At 32.1% G+C, this 20,748-nt stretch overlaps 1 protein-coding gene and 2 long non-coding RNA genes across 3 annotated transcripts; 1 reads left to right on the top strand and 2 right to left on the bottom strand.

Annotated features, from left to right (window-relative positions):
• Positions 1–234: 234 nt before the first annotated feature.
• Positions 235–4,218, bottom strand: LOC145331383 (uncharacterized). Its single transcript, XR_013883716.1, has 2 exons — positions 2,216–4,218; positions 235–1,850 (listed from the first exon to the last, which is right to left on the bottom strand). It is a non-coding gene; the product is annotated as an uncharacterized LOC145331383 (long non-coding RNA).
• A 6,567-nt stretch (positions 4,219–10,785) lies between these two features.
• On the bottom strand, positions 10,786–12,079 carry LOC145332061 (uncharacterized). Its single transcript, XR_013884015.1, has 5 exons — positions 12,007–12,079; positions 11,827–11,871; positions 11,631–11,652; positions 11,405–11,437; positions 10,786–11,107 (listed from the first exon to the last, which is right to left on the bottom strand). It is a non-coding gene; the product is annotated as an uncharacterized LOC145332061 (long non-coding RNA).
• Positions 12,080–18,076: 5,997 nt separating this feature from the next.
• On the top strand, positions 18,077–18,973 carry LOC145331921 (uncharacterized). The gene is made up of 2 exons (XM_080176797.1): positions 18,077–18,295; positions 18,753–18,973. Exons 1-2 carry the CDS (start codon positions 18,110–18,112, stop codon positions 18,870–18,872), a joined length of 306 nt encoding a protein of 101 aa, XP_080032923.1. The 5' UTR covers positions 18,077–18,109; the 3' UTR covers positions 18,873–18,973.
• Positions 18,974–20,748: the final 1,775 nt, after the last annotated feature.

Below are 20,748 nucleotides of genomic sequence, written 5' to 3'. Positions count from 1 at the left end.
CGTCGGTAAAAAAGCCATAAATCTTATTTTTAAAAAAAGATTTCGTGATTTTCTTTGAGTTTTGCATAAAATCTCTCTTTCTTTTCTTTGTTATGGCAATTGAAGATCAGCTATCTATAATTAATTTGTCCGTTTGTCCATTTCATGATATTTTGGTGCTTCGCTTATTAGAGATGTTGTCATCCTTGTTCTGCATTTAAATCTATATTCCCCAAATTTTCCCCTGCGTTTAAATTTTTGTTTTTGTTTTTAAAGATATGTATTTCATAAAGAAAAGACATATACATACAGAATTACATATTATAGTACGAGACTTTTATTTACATCAACATAGCTTAGTAGCTGGAAATTAATCAGAAAAAACAGGAATCACTGTGTTATTAAAAACTCAAGAAAATCAGAGATAAAATCAGTTTCTTGCCCTGCATTTTGTAACAGTTTGAAGGAAAATTGGGTTAGGAGAATTGTATGGGCATGCAGGTTGTTTTTATTCCAATTTGAAATACAGTCTTCTTTGCTTAATTTGAGTGATTTGTCTTTTGCAGCTAAAATAAGATTGGATAGTTGAGTATATACATTTAACGAGAAATCATCATAATACATATTAAATAGGTAAAAGCTTTCTTTTAGAAAAATAAATTGAGGTTGTCCATTATTATACTTAATATCTAAAAAGACAGCTAGTTTATGAATAAAATAAGAAGGAAATAAACAAAAGAATAATGCATGATCTGTATTGCTTTCTGTATTACATTTGTTGCAAATATTTGAATCGACTAATTTGAATTTAAATAGTTTATTTTTGCTTGGTAGTGTGCGATTCAATTGTTCTAGATAAAAGTTTTTGAAATGTAATATAATTGGTAAATTAAAAAGTTTCTTAATAGTAAGTTCAAAAAGTTCCTTGTCAGGAAAGAACAGTTTGTCTCTTTTTCTTGTCATTATAGAAGGTAATTCTATGTCAATTTTAGATTTATACATTTGTTTGAAATGAAAAGAAAAGAGTTTCTTGTTCTTTACCAACAATGAACTAAGTGGGTTCAGGAACAGCTTGGATTTTTGCAGGCTGAAACTAGTAGCAGAGAAGCAGGGCTTGAACGCATCAACCACTTTTTGTAACTTGTTAATTAGAATTAGATCATGAATTGATTCATGTATATTGAGATCAAGAATTGGTAGATATAGAGCTTTGGCACCAATTTTTTTGCATTCTAAAATTGAAGCTATCGTGAATTTTTTTGCATTAGAAAGAATGTGTTTGTCATTTTTAGTAAAGGGTGTAGTAATATTTGCAAAATTGGATGTCAGAATGGGTGAAAAAAGACATGTTGATTTATCATGTTCAAGGTTGTAGAAAAATTCTAAAGCTTTTTCGAAATAATCGCCGCCCTTGCAAGGATAAAGTTCTTTGAAAGTTTTTTGATATTTAGTAAGAGTAAGAAAACTAAAAGTCTTTAATAATGACTTAATAGGCATGTGTTTGTGTGTGAAAATTAAGCCAATACTTGTGTCAGGGTGGTCAGATGCATACTTAAGACAACTCATAAAACTATTAATCCATATTGAGAAAGATTGGCTTTTTGGTAATAATAAATTTAATCCACCCCTTCTAAGATCTAATTCAATCCTTGGACGAGCGATTTTTGTTCTTGAAGTAATGGTACCATCTTCTTTTCTTTGAGACCATAGGAATTGCAGCACAATTTTTTGCAATCTTTGCAGGGTTTTCTCGTCAGGGTTGTAAACTCGGTAGATGTGATAGGCTGAAGAAGAAAGTAGGGCAGAGCATAGATTTCTTCTTTTTAGCAGATTGTATCCTGGCTTAAGGGGAAACCTTTTAGCTTTCTTTTCTAATTTATAACAAAGTTCATTATATGTCATTTCTTTAGCTAGTGTTTGATTAAAGGAAATATATATCCCTAAATGTTTAAAGTATTCCACAATTTGGCCTAATTTTGATAATTCACTTGGATATGAACCTTGAACTAAGATTTTTGTTTTGTCAAAATTTATTTGCAGTCCTATACTATTTTCTAATTTGGACAGAAGGTTTATAAGTTCCAACACGTCCTTGTTTTCTTTTAAAATGGTGCTTATAATAGTGTCATCAGCAAAACTTTTTGGTCTAACAGGGGTGGGTCCTATTTTATAATAAATATGTTTAATCTTAGTACTTTCTAAGCATGCAATAAAAATATGGTTGACAATAATGAACTTTGAACCAGAAGGCGAGTCTCCTTGCGACGAGCCCCTTTTAATTTTAAACCATTTAGAGAAATATCCATTAACAGCAACTCTGAATCTACCCCTATTAGTAAAATTAATAAAACAATGAGCAAAATTGCCTTCAGGGAATATGAAGGATAAAATGACATTAAAAACCTCTTCCAAAACCATGTCGAAGGCTTTAGAAAAATCAAATGATATTATTTGGCAATTAGATTGGGCTTTTTCCATGTGATTGATTTCGGCAGTCAAATTAATACTTGCATTAGACATTAATCTTGTGGGTACATAGGCAAATTGACCACTGTGGACGATTCTGTCCAAATATGACGTAAGTTTTCTATTTAAGGCTTTAGATAATATTTTGTAAACAATCTCTAACAGTACTATTGCGCGAAAGTGTTCAATTAAAGTCAGATCAAAGTTTTTTTTGGGAATGAAAATTACATTTCTGTCTTTTATCCATCTAAAGGGACTGTTGTCAATGTCTATATCATATAATTTGTTTAATGCTTTAGTAAAGAAAGTTGGCAATAAATCTAAGAGAAAAAGAAAAAGTGCTTTTGGTTGTGATGAAATTCCTGGCGCGCTTGTGTTTTTCATAGAATTAATAATCTCCCTGAATTGTTTTGTAGTTGAATATGGACTAGTGAGATTTTTAATTCTAGGAAAAATTTTTTCCATGTTAAGATCATAATCATTGAGCAAGTTATTCAATGTTGACTTTGGAACACACTCAGGGCTTATAATTTTAGCATGTTGGTTAGCAAACAAATTAGCCAACTTTTGGGGAGATGTTACTGTTTCTCCATTTGTATTGATTTTATACGACGTTTTTTTAAAGTTTGGTATGTGCCTAAAAGTCATGTTGTTGTATCCTCCATCATATTGCAGCCTCCGAAAATATTTAAACTCTGCTTGTGAATACACAAGAGACTTAAAATATTCCTGTTGACTTGATACAAGTTTCTGTATTTGTTCCACTGTGTCAATGTTGGGTTGATTTTTCATACTTTTGTACAGTTTAGAAATTTCATCATCAAACGATTTAAGCTTTATAGAGTTTTTTGCCTTGTCTTTTGAAAAAAATTTGTCATGAGCTTTTTTTAAATGTGTTAAAAGGTCAAAAAATGCTGAGGTTTCTTTGTATTCTAAATGATCAAATGACACTTCATTATCAAATAAGTTTGGATTTGTAACATAAACCTCTTTAGTATTTTTTAGGTGTTGTATTTCAGACAAATCATACAAAAATGAAATAGTTTCTTTTTTTAAATGCTCAACAAAGTCTGTTTTTTTGAAAAGATGACTTTTCCATGTAGGAGAACAATAACTAAAGGACTTTCTAAAAGACACAGTACAATGCTTATGATCGCTGAAACTATTGTGTTGGAATTTTATTGAATTAAACATATTAATATTGCAGTAAAAATGATCGATTTTGCTAGAATGAAATTTACCGTTTCTGATTGCGCACCATGTATAATCATGGTTGTAGTTTAGTTTTCAGATAAATCAAACAAGTTGAATCTATTTAATATTCTATTTAATCGTTTGGCCTTTGTCAGATGGTGTGGTGAAGTGTCGGAGATATTAAAATCACCATAGAAACAAAAGTTTTCTATAGAATTTTCCTGAATAAACAATTCTATTTGATGTAACACTGCTAAACATTCCTTTAATTCACAGGGAAGGTATACAATGATATTTTCAATGAATGTAGTTCCAATCTTAATTTTTACGTACACAGCATATTTTGAATAAATAACTTTAAAATTATCGAACTCAAGACTATTATGGATGTAAATAAGAATGCCACCTTTTTTGTTTGCAGTTTGCCCTACAAATTTTAAATGCCTTGGTAATTTTGGTATGTTTTTATCTGCCGGTAGTTTTGTTTCAAGTAAGCAATATAAGGAGGGAATGCCTTGGCTTGAAAAGTCAAGTTCTTGTATCTTATGGGAGATTCTATTTGTTCGATGTCCTATTTGGTTTGTGCATTGAGATCCTAACCCGCGTACATTGCTAAAAATGATATTAAAATTTTCTTTAAGAGACATAAAAAAATATTTACACTAAACTACTATACAAGTTTTTACAGAGCTTAATATAAAACAGAGAATGGGGGGGGCACGGGGGGGGGTTGTGCTTGATAACACAGAGATGGGGGACTGGGGTTTCAGAGGAAAAAAACCTCTGAAAAGTATTTGCCCAAATTTCTAATAGAAGTTTGGCTTTGGGCTCTGGCCAAAAATAGGTAAAAACAAATGAAAGATTTTTCCCTATAACAACTTACTGTTGAGAATTAATCATTCAATTAAAGAGAGAGCAGCTTATTACAATTATGCTGAAATGTTAAAACAAAAGCAACTCTGGTGTCTTATCCCTGAAATATAAAATAAATATTGGCTTTGTGCATTAATATTTGTATTTTTCCGCAGTGTTACTAATAAAATTAACTTTTGATTAAGAAATAGTTGGTGCTTATAGATTAAAGATTTTGTTTAATTGTGCTTATGATCCCTTTTCCGTGGTTTAACTTAGAAAACAGTAAAAGTGTCCAACCATGACGCCAGAAAAAATCAACAATTAACCAACAAGAAGCCAGTATTCACTGCAGTAAAATATGTAGCGGCCTCTCATTGGTCAATTGTCACCTTCCCCCGACGTCACAGTTCGACACTCCCACTGCTTTCTTTATCTTATAATTTTGTAATGATACAACTGTTTTTAGGTGCGAAGTTTCCTTTAAATAGTTCTGGTCCCTTACATATATTAAATAAGATTACTATGTTAAAAATTGTTAAACGAGAAATGTTAATTAACAAAGTTTTTAGCTTGTCACTGCTTCGCATTTATTGTATTAAAAAGCTTGTGTTTCCCCTATTTAAAAAAAACTATTACACAAGGATGACAACATTCTTAAAGGCGGAGTCCTAACTAGAAGAAATTCATAGATCTGAGCGTTATAGTACTTACTTTGTTGCAAGATGCAGTAACTTTTTCAAAATATTTTGTTTAAAAAAAAATTGATAATTAACTTCTTTGTTTTTCTTAGAATAATATATTGAAAATTCAAGAACGATTGTATAAGTAGAATTGATGTAAAAAAAAAGATTGAGTTCAGCACATTTCAAATGTAATCCATTGCTTGCGGTCGGACGGCCAGGATTGCAGACGTATGTACGGACATGTTGGCCTAATTGTAGAAAATCTTCGTTTTTATTGATCATAGAAACTAGAAGGCTACAATAAAAGACATTAGTTCAATCAGGGATAAGACACTTGTAGAGAGTTTATGTTTTGTAGTTGCATTGTATATATTCATCCTGGGGGTTTAGTTTAGACCATTGTATTTAAATTACTTCCTTGATCAAAACAATATGAGGGATTTAGGAGAGGGGTTGGAAAGTTTGGAGGGGGGAAGGGGGGGAATTCTGAGGTATTACTTATATGGGGCAGGCTGTAATCTCCGTGTGCTACAGGTGCAGGGGGTAGGGGAGTGTGGTTTTGATGGGAGGATGTGTGTGTGTTGATGTAAACCTGTGTGTCTTTTCTCATGATTTTATTTGAAATAAAATCCTGAGAATCCTGATTTTGATGGGAGGATGTGTGTGTGTTGATGGATACCTGCGAGTCTTTTCTCATGATTTTATTTGAAATAAAATCTTGAGAATCCTGATTCATAGAGCGTTTAGATGGAGATTTAGATTGAGGAGATTTGATAGATTCTGGCAGCATGTCCTTAAGCGTTGGTTTTGGGGGTGGAGGAGGGGGGAGGTATTGTGGGATAGTGTCATCGATATGTTGGAATATTGCTTCTTTCAGGTAAAGGCCTCTTTCTGTTTTCAATGTATCAGCCATGCCAGGAGCATTCTCAGCACTGAACACTGCCACAGATGCAGCATCTTTGGTTTTTGACCAGATTCCATGTGATTTGAATTGGTAAAGGGGAATGAGAGTGCCGCCTTTGATTGTGGTGAAGTTTGTGATGGAGTAGGATTGGACCAAACCATGGTGTTTAGCTTCGTGCAATGTTTGTGTCACAAGCCTAACCTTGTGTTGCAGTTCTGGATAGGAGGCCAGGGCAAACTGACAGGATGGCATGGAAACTCCATTGGCTTCACAATGGGATTTCAGAGCTGTCAGAGCGCTTTTTCTGTGTCCTTCAGATGCATAGAACACATTGACTGGAAAGACAAGCTTTCCATTGTACTGCTTGTGGCGCAGCTGTTGGATTTTGACAATTCCAGCATTATTACCAAATAGAGCTGCAATTTGGTCCCAGTGGCTGTCTTTGTACATCCATGTGTTGGAGTTGACATTAATGACAGAACCTATATTGCCAATATGAACAGAGCGTCCAATTTTGGCAAGATCAGGGGATGGGTTGTGACTGTTTAGGTTTAGATTTGGTGTTGGCTTTTTGTCAATGTCAAGTAATTGCTTAATGTTTTTAACTTCAGCTGAAATATCACTAACCTTACCGTTTTCTAGTAATGTTTTAACTAAATTTTGGGTTTCTTGTAATGATTTAGATAGTTTTTTCACTTCACTGGATAAAGATTTTATTTCAGCTTGGAGAGTAATCACCGTTGGGTTTGTGTTTTCACCATCACAATCCATTTTGATATTATTTGTCTATGTTGGTAGGGGGATGGTTTTTTTAAAAGAGGAGGTGGGGAAGGGGTATGTGAAATAATTAGCAGGGGTGTATAGCTAGAACAAAATTTTATATAAAAAAAGATAAATGAGGAAAAAAATACAAGCTTGGAAAAAAAGGAAACAAATAACTTTCTTTAAAAAGGCATGTACCCATTATGCTTCTGATTAATAGATTATAGAAGTAGCGCAGCTACTCTATAATACAACTATAGTATGTTCCTACGTCCGTTAATATGATATAGTAAATTATTTGGAATTATGTTCTTTTCATTTAATTATTTAGAAACAAAATGATCTAACACGATTTTAGCTTTTATTGCTGCGTTTCCTATGACATAATTGACATTGTGATGTTATATTTTTTACTGTATCAAAGTTTCACTTACGGAATCATTTAATACAAATTATTTTAAAAATTCATCTAAGACGATATGGCATAAAATGTAATGATCAATTTATAATTAGAATAAGAAGACACATAATTGTAAATAAAATATTGACTGTGGCTTCGCCACAAGCCTCTAGGGGCAAAACTGAAAAAAAAGCACTCATAAGCATCTTCAACTTATTATTTTTGTTGTAATATATTCTTGTATTTCTAAATTGAAGAGTCAAATTGGTCCAGTGATTAGCGGGATCTAAAGCTACATCCGTACAGAAAGACATCGTTCTACATTTTGTTATAGAAAATAACTTAAAGGAAAAACATCGCGAAACAAAACTGAACATTTTTTAAGATAAGAAAAGATCAGTAAAAACACCCAGTGTTTTTTTTTAAGAAACTCGATTTTTTCTCTCTCAAAGATTCTCTCTTACACTACATCTAAAACTAGCGGTTGCACCCCTAACATCCAGATTCTAGATGCTTTGAATTTAAAGAGTAGTTAAGGGGAAGAAATATAGCTTAGAACCAACCCGGAAACCTAGTTAAAGCTTCTCTGAATTAAAGATCTTAATCTATTTAGTGATGAGTGAGATCTCAAAAATACACGGACTAAAACCTTACTGCTTTATAAAAAAGGATTAAATGCGTATTTTTTCTATTTCTCTAATTATATAAGGTATCTTTCTCTTTCCAGTGGTCTTATTTTTTAAGCTGTCTTTTTTTCTTTATTCAACTTATCTTCATTCCATTTTCTTTCTTTCTCTTGATCCTATCTTTTCCTCTCTCTCTCTCTCTCTCTAATGTGTCTTTCTCTCTATCTCTTTTTATCTTTTTTTTCATTTTCTTTCTTTCTCTCTATCTTTCTCTCTCTCTAATGTGTCTTTCTCTCTATCTCTTTTTATCTTTTTTTTCATTTTCTTTCTTTCTCTCTATCTCTCTCTCTCTCTCTAATGTGTCTTTCTCTCTATCTCTTTTTATTTTTTTTTCATTTTCTCTTTCTCTCTCGTTTTCTCCCTTTCTCTCTCTCTCTCTCTTTCTCTTTTTATCTTTATTTCATTTTCTTTCTTTCTTTCTCTCTCTCCTCTCTTTCACTCTCTCTCTCTCTCTCTCTTTCTCTCTCTCTCTCTCTCTCTAATGCGTCTTCTTCTTTTTATATTTCCCCCCATCTTTTTTATTCCCAATGTATGTTTTATATCCATGGATGAAGAAATAAGTAAATGAAAGATTAGCAAAACCTTCCCAATTTTTTTTCCTCAGTATCTTTAAAGATGCAGCTACTCTAAAATCTTTTCCCTGACTACGAACAATCGTGAACTATCATTAACCGTGGAAAGCAGTGTGGGATTGGACATTGAGCTGTGTATTACACTAGTCCCCAAAGTATTATGATAACGTTTTCTTATTCGTTGACTCAATAACTTTGGGGACTTTTACTAAATTTTGATTGGTTGGTTTATTTAGTTGAGTGTACAAAAGTTTCTTCAACCACTAATTTTAATCTATAGAAGAGGCAATTTTGTGTCATCATTTGGGTTGTACATAAATTTATCTGCTATTGTCTTATCACTTTGGATCCCTGTGTGAAAAGGCTGAATATATTAAGGGGGTTGAAAAAGTCTTGCATTGCCCAATTCCTGCATTACTGGAGGCTCTCTCATAAAGGAACTCCTGAAACTATCAATATGCTAAACCTGGTAGTTTTAAAAATATTTCATTAAAAACAACAAAAATAAATTGTCTGTTAGGTAGTTAGAAAAGTTAGGCTTAATTTTGGAAACTTTTTAACTGTAAGCACTTAAAGTAAGATCTTAAAAATCAATTTTCAAGTGAGCTTTGTATATTTATTCTGTCAGGTTTTATGCTATAATCCGGCGGTTGGTCATCCCTTTTGGAAACATTCCCATATGAAAAAAATGCAACGCGTTCCCCCCCTACTCAACAACCAACTGCTAAGGGTTAATAAAACTAAGTTCTGCTCATATTTAAGGCCAAGGCAGTGAGAGTATTTATATGAATTATTGTTATACGCCTAACATAGCAGTTGTACATAACAATTAGCTGATGTTTTTCTTTGGTTTGAATTTTTTTCCGCTATTTTTCATATATATTTTTGTTGTTTTCATAGAATACTAGTTTAATAGCCCTATGAGCAGATATTTAAAAGGTTTAAATAGTCTGTTTAGGAATAAATCTACTCGGAGTTACTTTAACATATCCATCAAAGCACCTCACATGTCAAAATTGAAAAGTCAAACACATTTTTTTTTTAATTTAAATTTTGCAAAAATTTTACAATGCTGCTTATTGGCTAAGTTTAGTTAATTAAATAAATGAACTTGATTGAGTTCGTTGGTTGAAATTTTGTTTTGTTGAAATATCAATAGAATTTTTTTTGTGATATAATAAAAAGCATTTGTTTGGATAAATGAAAGAAAACGAAGTAACAGGTTTCGTCATATTTTCACCTTAGCTTTTCTCCTATTTATAGCCCCTTTGGGGTGCTCTAACCCTGCGGTACCAATTTTCTAACCCAGAGGGGCAACCTATCAAACGCTACTATGAAAATATGATAAAAACCCGCTACTTTGTTTTCTTTCCACGATCCTCAAATTTTACACCTTTAATTTTTTTTTAATGTAAAATTAATTTTTATCATGTCTATAAATATATTTTTTATATTAAGAAAATACTGCATTGCAATTTACCATTCTAATATATCTATTTTGAAATGTGAGCAACGTAATGAATAAAAAAGGAACTGGATAGGCAATAATTTAGGCAAAAATTTATATTTTAATGTGAATCCTTAAATTTTCATATATCCTGTTTAATTGTTGTTGGATATTCAAATGGATATAATCATTTTGTTATCAAAGTTTGAAACCAATAAAACGGAGAGTCTGTGAAAAAACTTCGGAAACCATGTCAATAATTTGTGCAGAATTTATGCTTCCCGTGGCAACTTTGCTTTATTAAATTTAAGTGGCCAAGAGAAGTATTAATATCTGCGCAGGTTCTTAGTAACCATTCTACAAAGAAATCTCAAGAAAAATAATGTATATTGGATTATCCCATATAGCCTAACCATTTTGGCCAGGGGTCGGCAGATGCACTTTCAGCGGATGGTTGTAGCTGAAAGCAAGTTTGCGTCTATGACTGAGGGGGGCTGAGACTGTTTGTGGCTTTATATGGCTGCGGCTGATGGTTGCTGAGACTGAATGAGGCTTTGAGTGGCTGAATTTTAAAACCGGTGGCTGAGGCTTACAGAAACTTGTAAATTCTTTCAGACTTGCGGCTGCGACTTAGGTTAAAACAGGCTTAGAAAACTGTGCGAGTTATATTAAGAATCTAAGCAGGGTTACTGCAGCTGCCGAGCCCTGATTTTTACCATATTATTATTGTTTATAAGTTTTGAAAAGGCTGTCTATAGATTTTACTTTTTATTTAATTTTCAAAATGTTTTCTTGCCTTTTGACCTAAAAAACAGTATCAAAAACATTGTATCATCAGTCACACTTTATAAATTTAGCTTTTCATAGGGGTAGGTTTTCAATAAACTTAAGAAGAATTAACAATAAGTATTTTTTTTTATAGAAGTATGTAAACCAATTTTTTTGCAGACAATAAATTGATATGAGAAGTAAAGTAAACTAATTTTATTTAATTTCGAAAGGCGTAAGCAATTAAAACTTATTTCGTTGTATGATATCAATAAAGCAATACAATATTTACACTTAAAACTTCATAATATAAATCATTTTATGGATACATAATTTTTGATAATGTTTTCAATTAATTCTTCATTCATGAATTCAGTTGCACTTTTGAAAACTAAAATAAAATATTATTATTAGATTTATTTCTTTATATTTGAAATTCTAAAGCAAACGAGTTGTTTATCAAAATTAAACATGTTTGTTTGTCCATTTGTCTGTCCTATAGGATCTCCTAACTTTTTGAATATAGTATACATAAAACTCTTGAAAGTAGGGAAGAAGCCACTAATTTCATTCATAAAAAAAAAAAACTGATGTCTGTTTTTAAAGCGACCATTCTAATTGTTTTGAATATTGGAAAAAAAACAAATATATTTTTCAAGATGAAAAGTAGTAATCAAAAGAAACATACCAATATCTTCCGGAAGTACATACGTATCTACCTCTATATAAATAAAAATAATTAAAATATAAGATATTGTATTAAAGTAACTAAATAATTTATATAGAAAATTAATAAATTTTTGCATTGTTAATTGTTTTTAGAAGTAATCCATCTATAACTAACTTTGCCCGTTTGTCCATCAATGAGTTTTTTGTGCTTTGACACTATTTATTGTTTTTTTTTTAAATCTTACCCACAATAATTCGGGTAACATCCTAAAATAAATTGATTCATATAATTACTTTTTAAAAATATAATTAAATGCTCAACAAGTTCATCATATATAAATTGCTAATCAAAAGATTAAATATTGAGCTTTAAATTTGTATCCCAAAACTGGATGTAATTGTCTATGCTTTTAAGTTAATATTAGCAAAATTAGTATTTACCTTCTTTACAGGGTGGGTCATTAACATCAGGACCTCCCCAATAAGCTACAATTTAGATAAGCATGGTATTAGAAGAATAACAATATTTAAATATTCAAGAAATTACATATCTCTTTCGTTGACTGTTTATGCACATATCAGAAAGCTTTCAAACTAAAACAATGAAAATATAAATGTTACCCTGTGGACTTCCTTGAATGATATTCACCAACAAAACCAACAAAAGTCCAAATAAAATTGCCAGCTTCATAATAAATCTAAAATAGTTGCCATTTATTAGCACTAGCGGATACGCCCCTACAAACTTCTATGCGCACTTAACTAAGAAATATTTTTTTGGTATTTCTTTTCTAGGGGCGATTTCTCTCGGAAAAATGGTGGTATCCTCCCACAAAAAAGGTATAAAACTTCCAACGACCTATGAGAAGCTACATTATAAAGGAGAACTATATCAGTTCAGAGGTTATGAATATCCTTCGGTACACACAGATCTTGCAATTTCTGAAAAGGACAGACAAACAGACAATTGGAATTACAGAGTAGCTTCGCTATTAAAAAAGCACAGTTGAAATGTTACCTTTGTAAAATACTGAAGATTACTAAACACTTTACACAAAAGTTTTGCGTAGAAACTTCTTATAGATGTAGTAATGTATTCTAAAAACAAAGATGACCACATTCATAAGTAGCGAAGAACAAAAAAATCATGGATAATTTTTTTACTATTATCCACAAAAACATTGAAAACTGGACCAAAAAAGCCAAAGATATGGAAAAATGAAAAAAAAACAATCTGTCCTCTTCCCTTTGAACTCCTAAATCCCTTGGAACAATTGAAAATTGAATTTTAATACTGTAATCCAAAAAAATTAATATCGCACAAAAAAACACCAAAGATAAGGGGAAATATGTGAAAAATATAAAAGTAGCTAAAACCTGCTTAAAGCAGTCAAACCGCCATTGGTGTTATAATTAATTATTCTCAATATTAATGTGAATGTTGACTAGAAGTTTCAGCTTTCTATCTATAATAGGAGCTGAGAAAATCACGTTTCCCCAAAAACGTTTTTAGACAGACGGACATTTCGAATTATAGAGTAGCTTCGCTTACTAAGAATATTAAAGCAAAAATTCTTTTAATTGATAGGGAAGCAAACAACATAAAACACAATTCAGGGAAATTAAAGAAATTTTTTAAAAATCATGTTTCCTCACTTTGTGTGTAACGGACAGACGGACGGACAGACATATGGAATCATAGAATAGCTTCGCTTCCAAAAATGTTGCCTGGTTGTTCAAGTTTTTATCTGACTTTCTATCTTTGGAAAATAGTTGCCCGCGCAAAATTTCTAGTTTATTCAGAAAGGATGGGTTTAAAAGGGGGTATGGATGGATGGGACATTGAGCTTTAAATTACACTGGTCCCCTAAGTTTTATAACCACTTTATCCAGGGAGTAAAGGAGGGGACAATGGATTGAATATTCAGTTTTTAGGAGTCTCAGACTTTGGGTACTGGCTTAAGGGGAATGTGCAAGAATTTAGCAGGTTCTGACTGACTTTGGGTACTAGCGCATCAAATGCCGCTAACTCGCTGTGTTAGTTTTGAATATTGCAGACAGATACATTTGTTATGTGATGGCTGATTGTAAAAAAAAATTTCTCCAAAAAATATCATTTCATAGATAAAAACTTTATTGTGATTTATGTGTAATTAACAATCTAAAAACCCCTAAATTTATAGTGGCATTTAAACTTTAGAAATTTGGGTTGAACGAGTCGCAGGGAGATTTTTCTAGTTATTAATTACAGAATGGTTTTGTCAGTCTATAGTACAATAAATCTAATTTCAAATGAATGCTTTTTTTCTTGGAACTTTTTTCTTATCTTATAGTGTTCTAGATTTATTTACACACTCTTTACAATTTGCTTAAAATTTTCCGGATAAATCTTGATTTCATGGCCTTTCAAAGAAAACTCTTAAATTGAAATAATTGCCCATTGTTCCCTCCCTTACTCCCTGACTTTATCACATTCATGCTCAAAATGTTTTTTTTTCTGGTTGATTGAAATCTAGGAGTATCAAAACTTTTAAACCTATAAGTTGAAGCTGTATATTGTGAAATTTTCAAAAGTGAAGCTTTTCTATAATTAACATAAATTTTTAACATTTTTTTGTATGATATAATTAATAAATTATTTAAAAGACATATTAGAATTATCCTATTGATTTCAAACTTTGCAATGTGCATGATTATTTCTATGACAGGTAAGATACAATTTAGAAAGTGTAGGTAGCAACTCTTTAATTATCATGTCCTTTTTTGTACCCTATATTTACGCAATTTTGCAAGATATCTATCACCAATTTCGTTTAGACGTAGAAATTAGTTTTCTACTTATCAAGTTTTGACACTTTACAAGAGTTATTGTTCTCTGTCCTGCTTTCTGATTTTAGATCTTTGTTTTTATGGATGTTGGCATTTTTGTTTTTATAATCACTAGGGATGTACAAAAAGGGAAAGGTAGGTTGTGCTAAAATTCCGTAAAGGGGGGAGTTTTAAGGCTTAAAAACAGTAGTAGAACGGTAATATTCACTAAATATGTGTGTTGCTTATTGAAAAGAACCATAGACAACAGAAATTTTTTTAAGTTAGCATATATTTTATCGTTCTACTTCTGTTTTTAAGCCTTAAGTACAGCCCTCCTTCCCCTTTATCGTTTATTCTCATCCCTTAATAAGAAACAAGGATGAACGGGACGGAGGAATTTATAGAGGGTGGCTCAGCTCAGACAATGTTTAGTTGATGCATATTTGTTGGAATTTGTATGTGTGCGCATATAATAAGGAGGATTCTATTCTATAATTTATCTTCTTTGGCTGTCCGGATGATTTAAACAAATTTAACAAACTTTGAATTCCAACCCAGTTGTATAAAACAACTGAATTAATTTTAAATAAGGATGACAACATCCATAAAAGCTAAGCTCAGAAATTATAGGACAAACGGACATTATCACCTATATAGTGTCAGAACTGAATAATCAGAATATAAATGAATAAGAGTGAAGCAAAATTGTGAGTAAAATTGTTGAAAAACTTCTTGATACAAGATAATGTTTATGGACATACTTACAATTTTAAGACTTGATTATAGAGTTGCTTTGCTTATAATATTGTACTTTTTTGTTCCAGGAATCAGTATACCAAAATATCAGAGCAATCGGATAATTAGATCAAGTAAACATTTGTGGTTAAAAAAGTAAAAAATCAACATGTTAAAAATGGATGAACATTCAGGTAATGTAGAGTTGGTACGCTTTCCAAATCGTACCAAACTACTACAGGAATCACCATGCAAAGTTTAGAATTGATAGGACAATTCTAACATGCCTAAATTAATGAAAAAAGCTATCCGTATTTTAAATTGATTGTTTTATTTTTGGTGGCAAGTCATCGTAGTAAAGACGACCTTTTTATCTGCCACACAAATATTACTTTAGATTTTATCCTTGTTGGTTATACCTTATTCCTGTACCAAATTCCTATAACAAGCTTTAACACAATTAGAAAAAAGGCCCCTATTTTGCATTTGAATATTGATTATTTCCGAAAATTATTTAGAACATTAAAATAAAGCGAAGTTTATCGACATACATTCATAGCATAAAAATAAAATCATTGAAATGAAAAAAGAGAATTTTTTAATTATTTACACTTTTATTGACAAAGCATATAGTATATTTTTTTTCTTACTCTGCTACTGATTGAAAATAAAGTGAAATTATTAGTTTTTGCACGTAGTACCAACTTTTCAAAGAGAATATTACATTTTTTAAGTGTCTATGAAATTTATAGGCTTTAGATTATATATTTTTATTTCTTTTGATCAAATTAACCACAAATTGCTGCAGGCAGGTATGAAATTTATTTATGTTATGTTCTTGAGAAATTACATAACATTTCCGAGTTCACATTATATTTAAAACTAGCGGCTTGGCCCCTAGCCTCTAGGGGCTTTGACTCAAGAGGTGATCAAAAATTTTTTTAGCGAAATTCGTAAAAGGACCAAGGAAATCTTCAAAAAAAAAATGGGGGGATGATTTTTTTGTTTTTTGGGGGGTTGGGGGTGTCCCAACCCCCAAGAAAATAGCCTAAAACCACCACAGGACCAGTAGGTATATTCCCTGAAGAGTAGAATCCAATCGGTTCAGTGGTTACCGCGATCTTAAGGGACGGACAGACAGACGGACAGACAGACAGACAGACGGACGGACGGACAGACTTCATTCTACTTTGTATTATAGATGAAGAAAAATCGAGGAAATCAAAGGTAGGATTTTTTTTAAGAAATGAGGATGACAACAACCTTAAATAGACGTTGTAACAGTAGCTTAACTGTTACAGGAATCATCATCAAAAGTTTGAAATCGACAGGACAATTCTAACATAAATTATTGAACAGAGTTTACAGTCAATTATGGAAAGCTTAGCTTTTAAAAATTTAACTTCTACTAAACACATTTTTCAAAGAGTATAAAAAATCTTTATCATTTAACTAAAATGTTTAAATTACAAATCTACAATATTGTTTAGCTAAAAGAACTTGAAATGAAAAATGAAATGGAAGCTAGAATAAAACTGAAAGGCTTTATTTTAAACTGGGATCTAAAGGGATAAGACAATGGCCAATAAATTTATGTACATCCCAAATGATGATACATGAATTACCCATTCTGTAGATTAAAAGTAGTTAACTTAATGAACTAACCAATCAAAATTCACTAAGGTCCGTTAAGTTGTCAAGCCAACGTTATTATAATACTTTAGGGACTAGTGTAATAAACAGCCCATTGTACCCTCTCTCTCTGAATTTTTATTCTATTTTTTCCAATTTTAACCGTTTTTTTAAACCACTTAATATGACCTTTTTTCAGTTGGAAAATGAAGTTGCCAAAGAAAAAGAAAAGGTAAAGATTAAATAAAACCTAGTTATTTTTAACCATATCTATAATACAAAGTAGAATGATGTCTGTCTGTCTGTCCGGCCGTCAGTCCGTCTGTCCCTTAAGATCTCGGTAACCACTGAACCAATCGGATTCTACTCTTCAGGGAATATACCTACTGGTCCTGTGGTGGTTTTAGGCTATTTTCTTGGGGCGTGGGACACCCCCAACCCCCACAAAAATAAAAAAAATCCCCCCCCCCCAATTTTTTTTTATTACCTCTTGGGGCAAAGCCCCCAGAGGCTAGGGGCGAAGCCGCTAGTATACTATATAGTAACATGATCACACAAGGGTAGAAAATAATCTTCTTATAGAGCCTGTAAGGTTTTTAGCTATTGTGAGTACAATTTCCCTACCAAGAGAAATGTACTAGAAAAAAAAACCTTCCTTTCTTAATTCATTTTAGTGTTGCCCCCTTTTGCTAAAAATTATGCAAAGGTTTCGTGATTTTTCAGATTGATTTTGATTTGATTCTAGAGGCCTCTGGCCAAAAACCCAATTTTTTTGGATGGGGGAATGATTGAGACCTTCCAACAATAGCTACAGCCTATATACAGACATATAGACATCCTGTTACTTAATTATGTCTGAAAGTAAAATTATCTTTATATAGGAGGAGACAAAAAGAAAAGAGATTTCTGAGGAGTCAAAAAGAAAACTTTACACAATCATTGTAAGTTTTTTCTTAAAATCAATAACCATGATAACGCCTGAAATTTTATTTTAATTCATGAAGTTATTTGTGACCAGGGACGTCCGAGCTTTTAATTTTGAAGGGTGTAAAATGGGTTATTTAAAGGGTGAGCAAAAAATGCGTAAATTTTTTAATTCCAATTGCGCGGCTTGTGTTAATGGTATATATTCATCTGTCAGGGGAGGGGAAGGGTTGGGGGTCGTTATTTTAGCCCTCTACAAGTTAAAACAATTTTTAAAAATACATTAGATTAACCCCATTACAACCATTCAAAATTAAATACAAGACATTAAAGAGTGTCAAAAAAATGCGTACATTTTTAAAATTCAAATTATGATACATTATACCACCTAGCTCCTAGATTATTTGTAGCACAGGAACTGCTGTTATATTTCTAAAAATTAGAGTTCATAGCGTTTCTAACGGTATGCGTAACATTTTTCTACTATTACCACGATCTGCTCAATTAGAATTAGAGGGCTAAAATAACGATGGTAGGGAAAATAGCAACCTAAACGTTGATGAAAATTGCTTTTATATTTTAGGCTGTAGCTAATATTGTCCTGTTTGTGCTATCTGCCACCATGTACTTGGTCTCCAACAGTGTGATATGCTACGGGGATGCTTGCCTAGGATTCCAAGGACTAGGTCCAACCTTCTCAGCAAGAGAAGTGCACAAGAACAAACGCCTTGGCGGAAATGAGAAAAAGCTGTTGACTGGTAGAACAACGATATCAAAGAAACAGTTTGAATTGACTACAATTATGTTGGTAAGTGGTAAATACTAGCGGATACGCCCCATATACCTCTAGGGGCACTTGTGAAGAAAATTCAATTTATTTTTTTTTTAATTTTAAATTAAAATTGGGGGGAGTAAATTTTTTGTTGTTGGGTGATTTCTCTCAGGAGTGTGACATGCTCCCCCAAGTTAGCCATACACCTTCCCAGGTTCTTTAGTAGCTACATTGTAAGGGGTAACCATATCGGGGTTCAGCGGTTAGCAAGATCCTTTGGTACAAACAGAGAGAAAGCGACACAACACATGGACATTATGTTACTTTAATGTTACATGGTCAAGAATTTTTTTAAATTTGTGCCTCAATTCTAAAATTAATAGCTGGGGAAAATAGTGTGTTAATTCTTTTCTATATTTTTAATAATTTTATAACCTGAAATTAATTATGCCTACAATATTGTTTTTATAAATTATAATTTGCTACATTTCAGGTTTTTACTGTTCTGGCAGCCATCGCAGGGTATCTCCTCATCTTCTGTCAAGACTCTTACCTGGTTCAAGGTGCCAAAGTTCAGTTGAGAAAAATAAAACAGTATTTAAGAAACAATTAACTCAAATTGTGATTTTTTGTAATTATCTTGATAATGTTAGTTAAAATCATAAAATATACATTGTCCTCCTAAAGTATTTAAAATTATTACATAATCATATTCCGATGGGAGAGGCGACTTTCACGGCAATTAATCAATCCATGCTGGCACAGGATTCATCCAGATATACTTTTTAAATGCTTTTTCTGAACTGATGGAATTGTAATTTTTATTTAAACCTGAATAAATAAGTAAGTTTCCATTCTTTGTCAATTTTATTTATGGAACAAGTTTTCCATGGAGACAATATCATAAGAAATAATGTGTGTGTGTGTGTATGTTTATAGTTTCTAGGAGTTAAGCTTTTCTATAATTATGGTCGGTTCATCCGTACGTAACGGATAGCTTTTTTGATAATTTAGGCATGCTTGAATTGTCCTATCGATTTCAAACTTTGCATGATAATTACTACTGTAGTAGTCCCCCAAAGGTGTTTGTCTGCTAGAACTTCTTTGGGTACAAATAGACCATTTAATTCTATATATATTATGTTTTTTTATGTCATGTGTAAGCTCTTTTATTTTTTCATTACTCAATTTTTAAAAGCGAAGCTTTTCTATAATTAGGGTCGGTCTGTCCGTCCGTCCGTACGTACGTCCGTAACGGATAGCTTTTTTCGTTAATTTAGGCATGTTAGAATTGTCCTATCGATTTCAAATTTTGCATGGTGATTCCTTCTGTAGTTAAATACGATTTAGAAAGCGTAGCAACTCTATAACCATTACCAAAATTTCCGTACGTCCATTTTAAACATGTTGATTTTTTTACTTTTTTAACAACAAATTTTTATGTGATCTAATCATCCAATTGATCTGATTTTTGGTATATTGATTCCTGGGACAACAAGGTATAATGTTATAAGCGAAGCAACTTTATAATCAAGACCTAAATATGTAAGTATGTCCATAAACATTATCTTGTATAAAGCAGTTTTTCAACAAATTTACTTACAATTTTGCTTCGACTCTCATACATTTATATTCAGTTCTGACACTATATAAGTGTTCATGTCCTTTTGTCCTACCGTTTCAGTGCTTCGCTTTTATGGATGTTGTCATCCTTGTTAATTTTAATCTTTGTTTAAAAATATATCATTAAACATCTTTCTTTCTCCATAAATTTAATACATGGCATTTTATCTTAGTTAAAAGATATATAAACATCTAGACATCTATGACAGTTTTGTCTGTTTATATGACCTCTTAACGTGTTAAGCTTCCCTATTTTGGTTGCTGTCATCCTTGCTTATTTATAGTTAATTTCCATGTATGGTGAGAAATAGTATGCCAGTGCGTACCACTGACTTGAGTACAAAATGCGTCATAACAAATCCCAACATAAGGTTACTGTGTATATTGGAAAAAAAGAGGATTAAGTATAGAGGGACTGGCTGTAGCAAAGCCAAGTAGGGGGGAAGGGGGGGTATAATATAAACATTCATTTTACAGCTATAGTGCAACCGTCTGTTCCCCCCCCCCCCCTTCTCCTGTCCCATTTACTGACTTTTTCCGTCTTTTTTTTTCTTTGTATGCACTGCACTGCTAAAAGTGTACTCTACCTCTGTTTTCTACATATTCTACTGGGTATGTTTGTGTGTATGTGCTGTTGTGTATGGGTGTGTGCGTGTGTGTGGGTGTGTATGTGCGTGTGTGTGTGTGTATGTGTGTGCCTGAGCGTGAATGTGGCGAGTCTTCGATTAAAATGTAACCAAAATCCTAAATAGTAATATCTAAAATATTTATGAATGATACTCAATGATTAAAATGTTCTTTTCTATACGCTATTTTGTTTCTAAGGACTATTCAGTGTCCAAAAGTCAGTTCTCATACAAGCATAA

This window comes from Acartia tonsa, chromosome 11 (assembly GCF_053477335.1).
Source record: "Acartia tonsa isolate MP-2025a chromosome 11, ASM5347733v1, whole genome shotgun sequence".
Lineage (NCBI taxonomy): Eukaryota > Metazoa > Arthropoda > Copepoda > Calanoida > Acartiidae > Acartia > Acartia tonsa.
The sequence above is the reverse complement of the archived record's forward strand: the minus strand, read 5'-3'. Positions and strand labels throughout refer to the sequence as shown.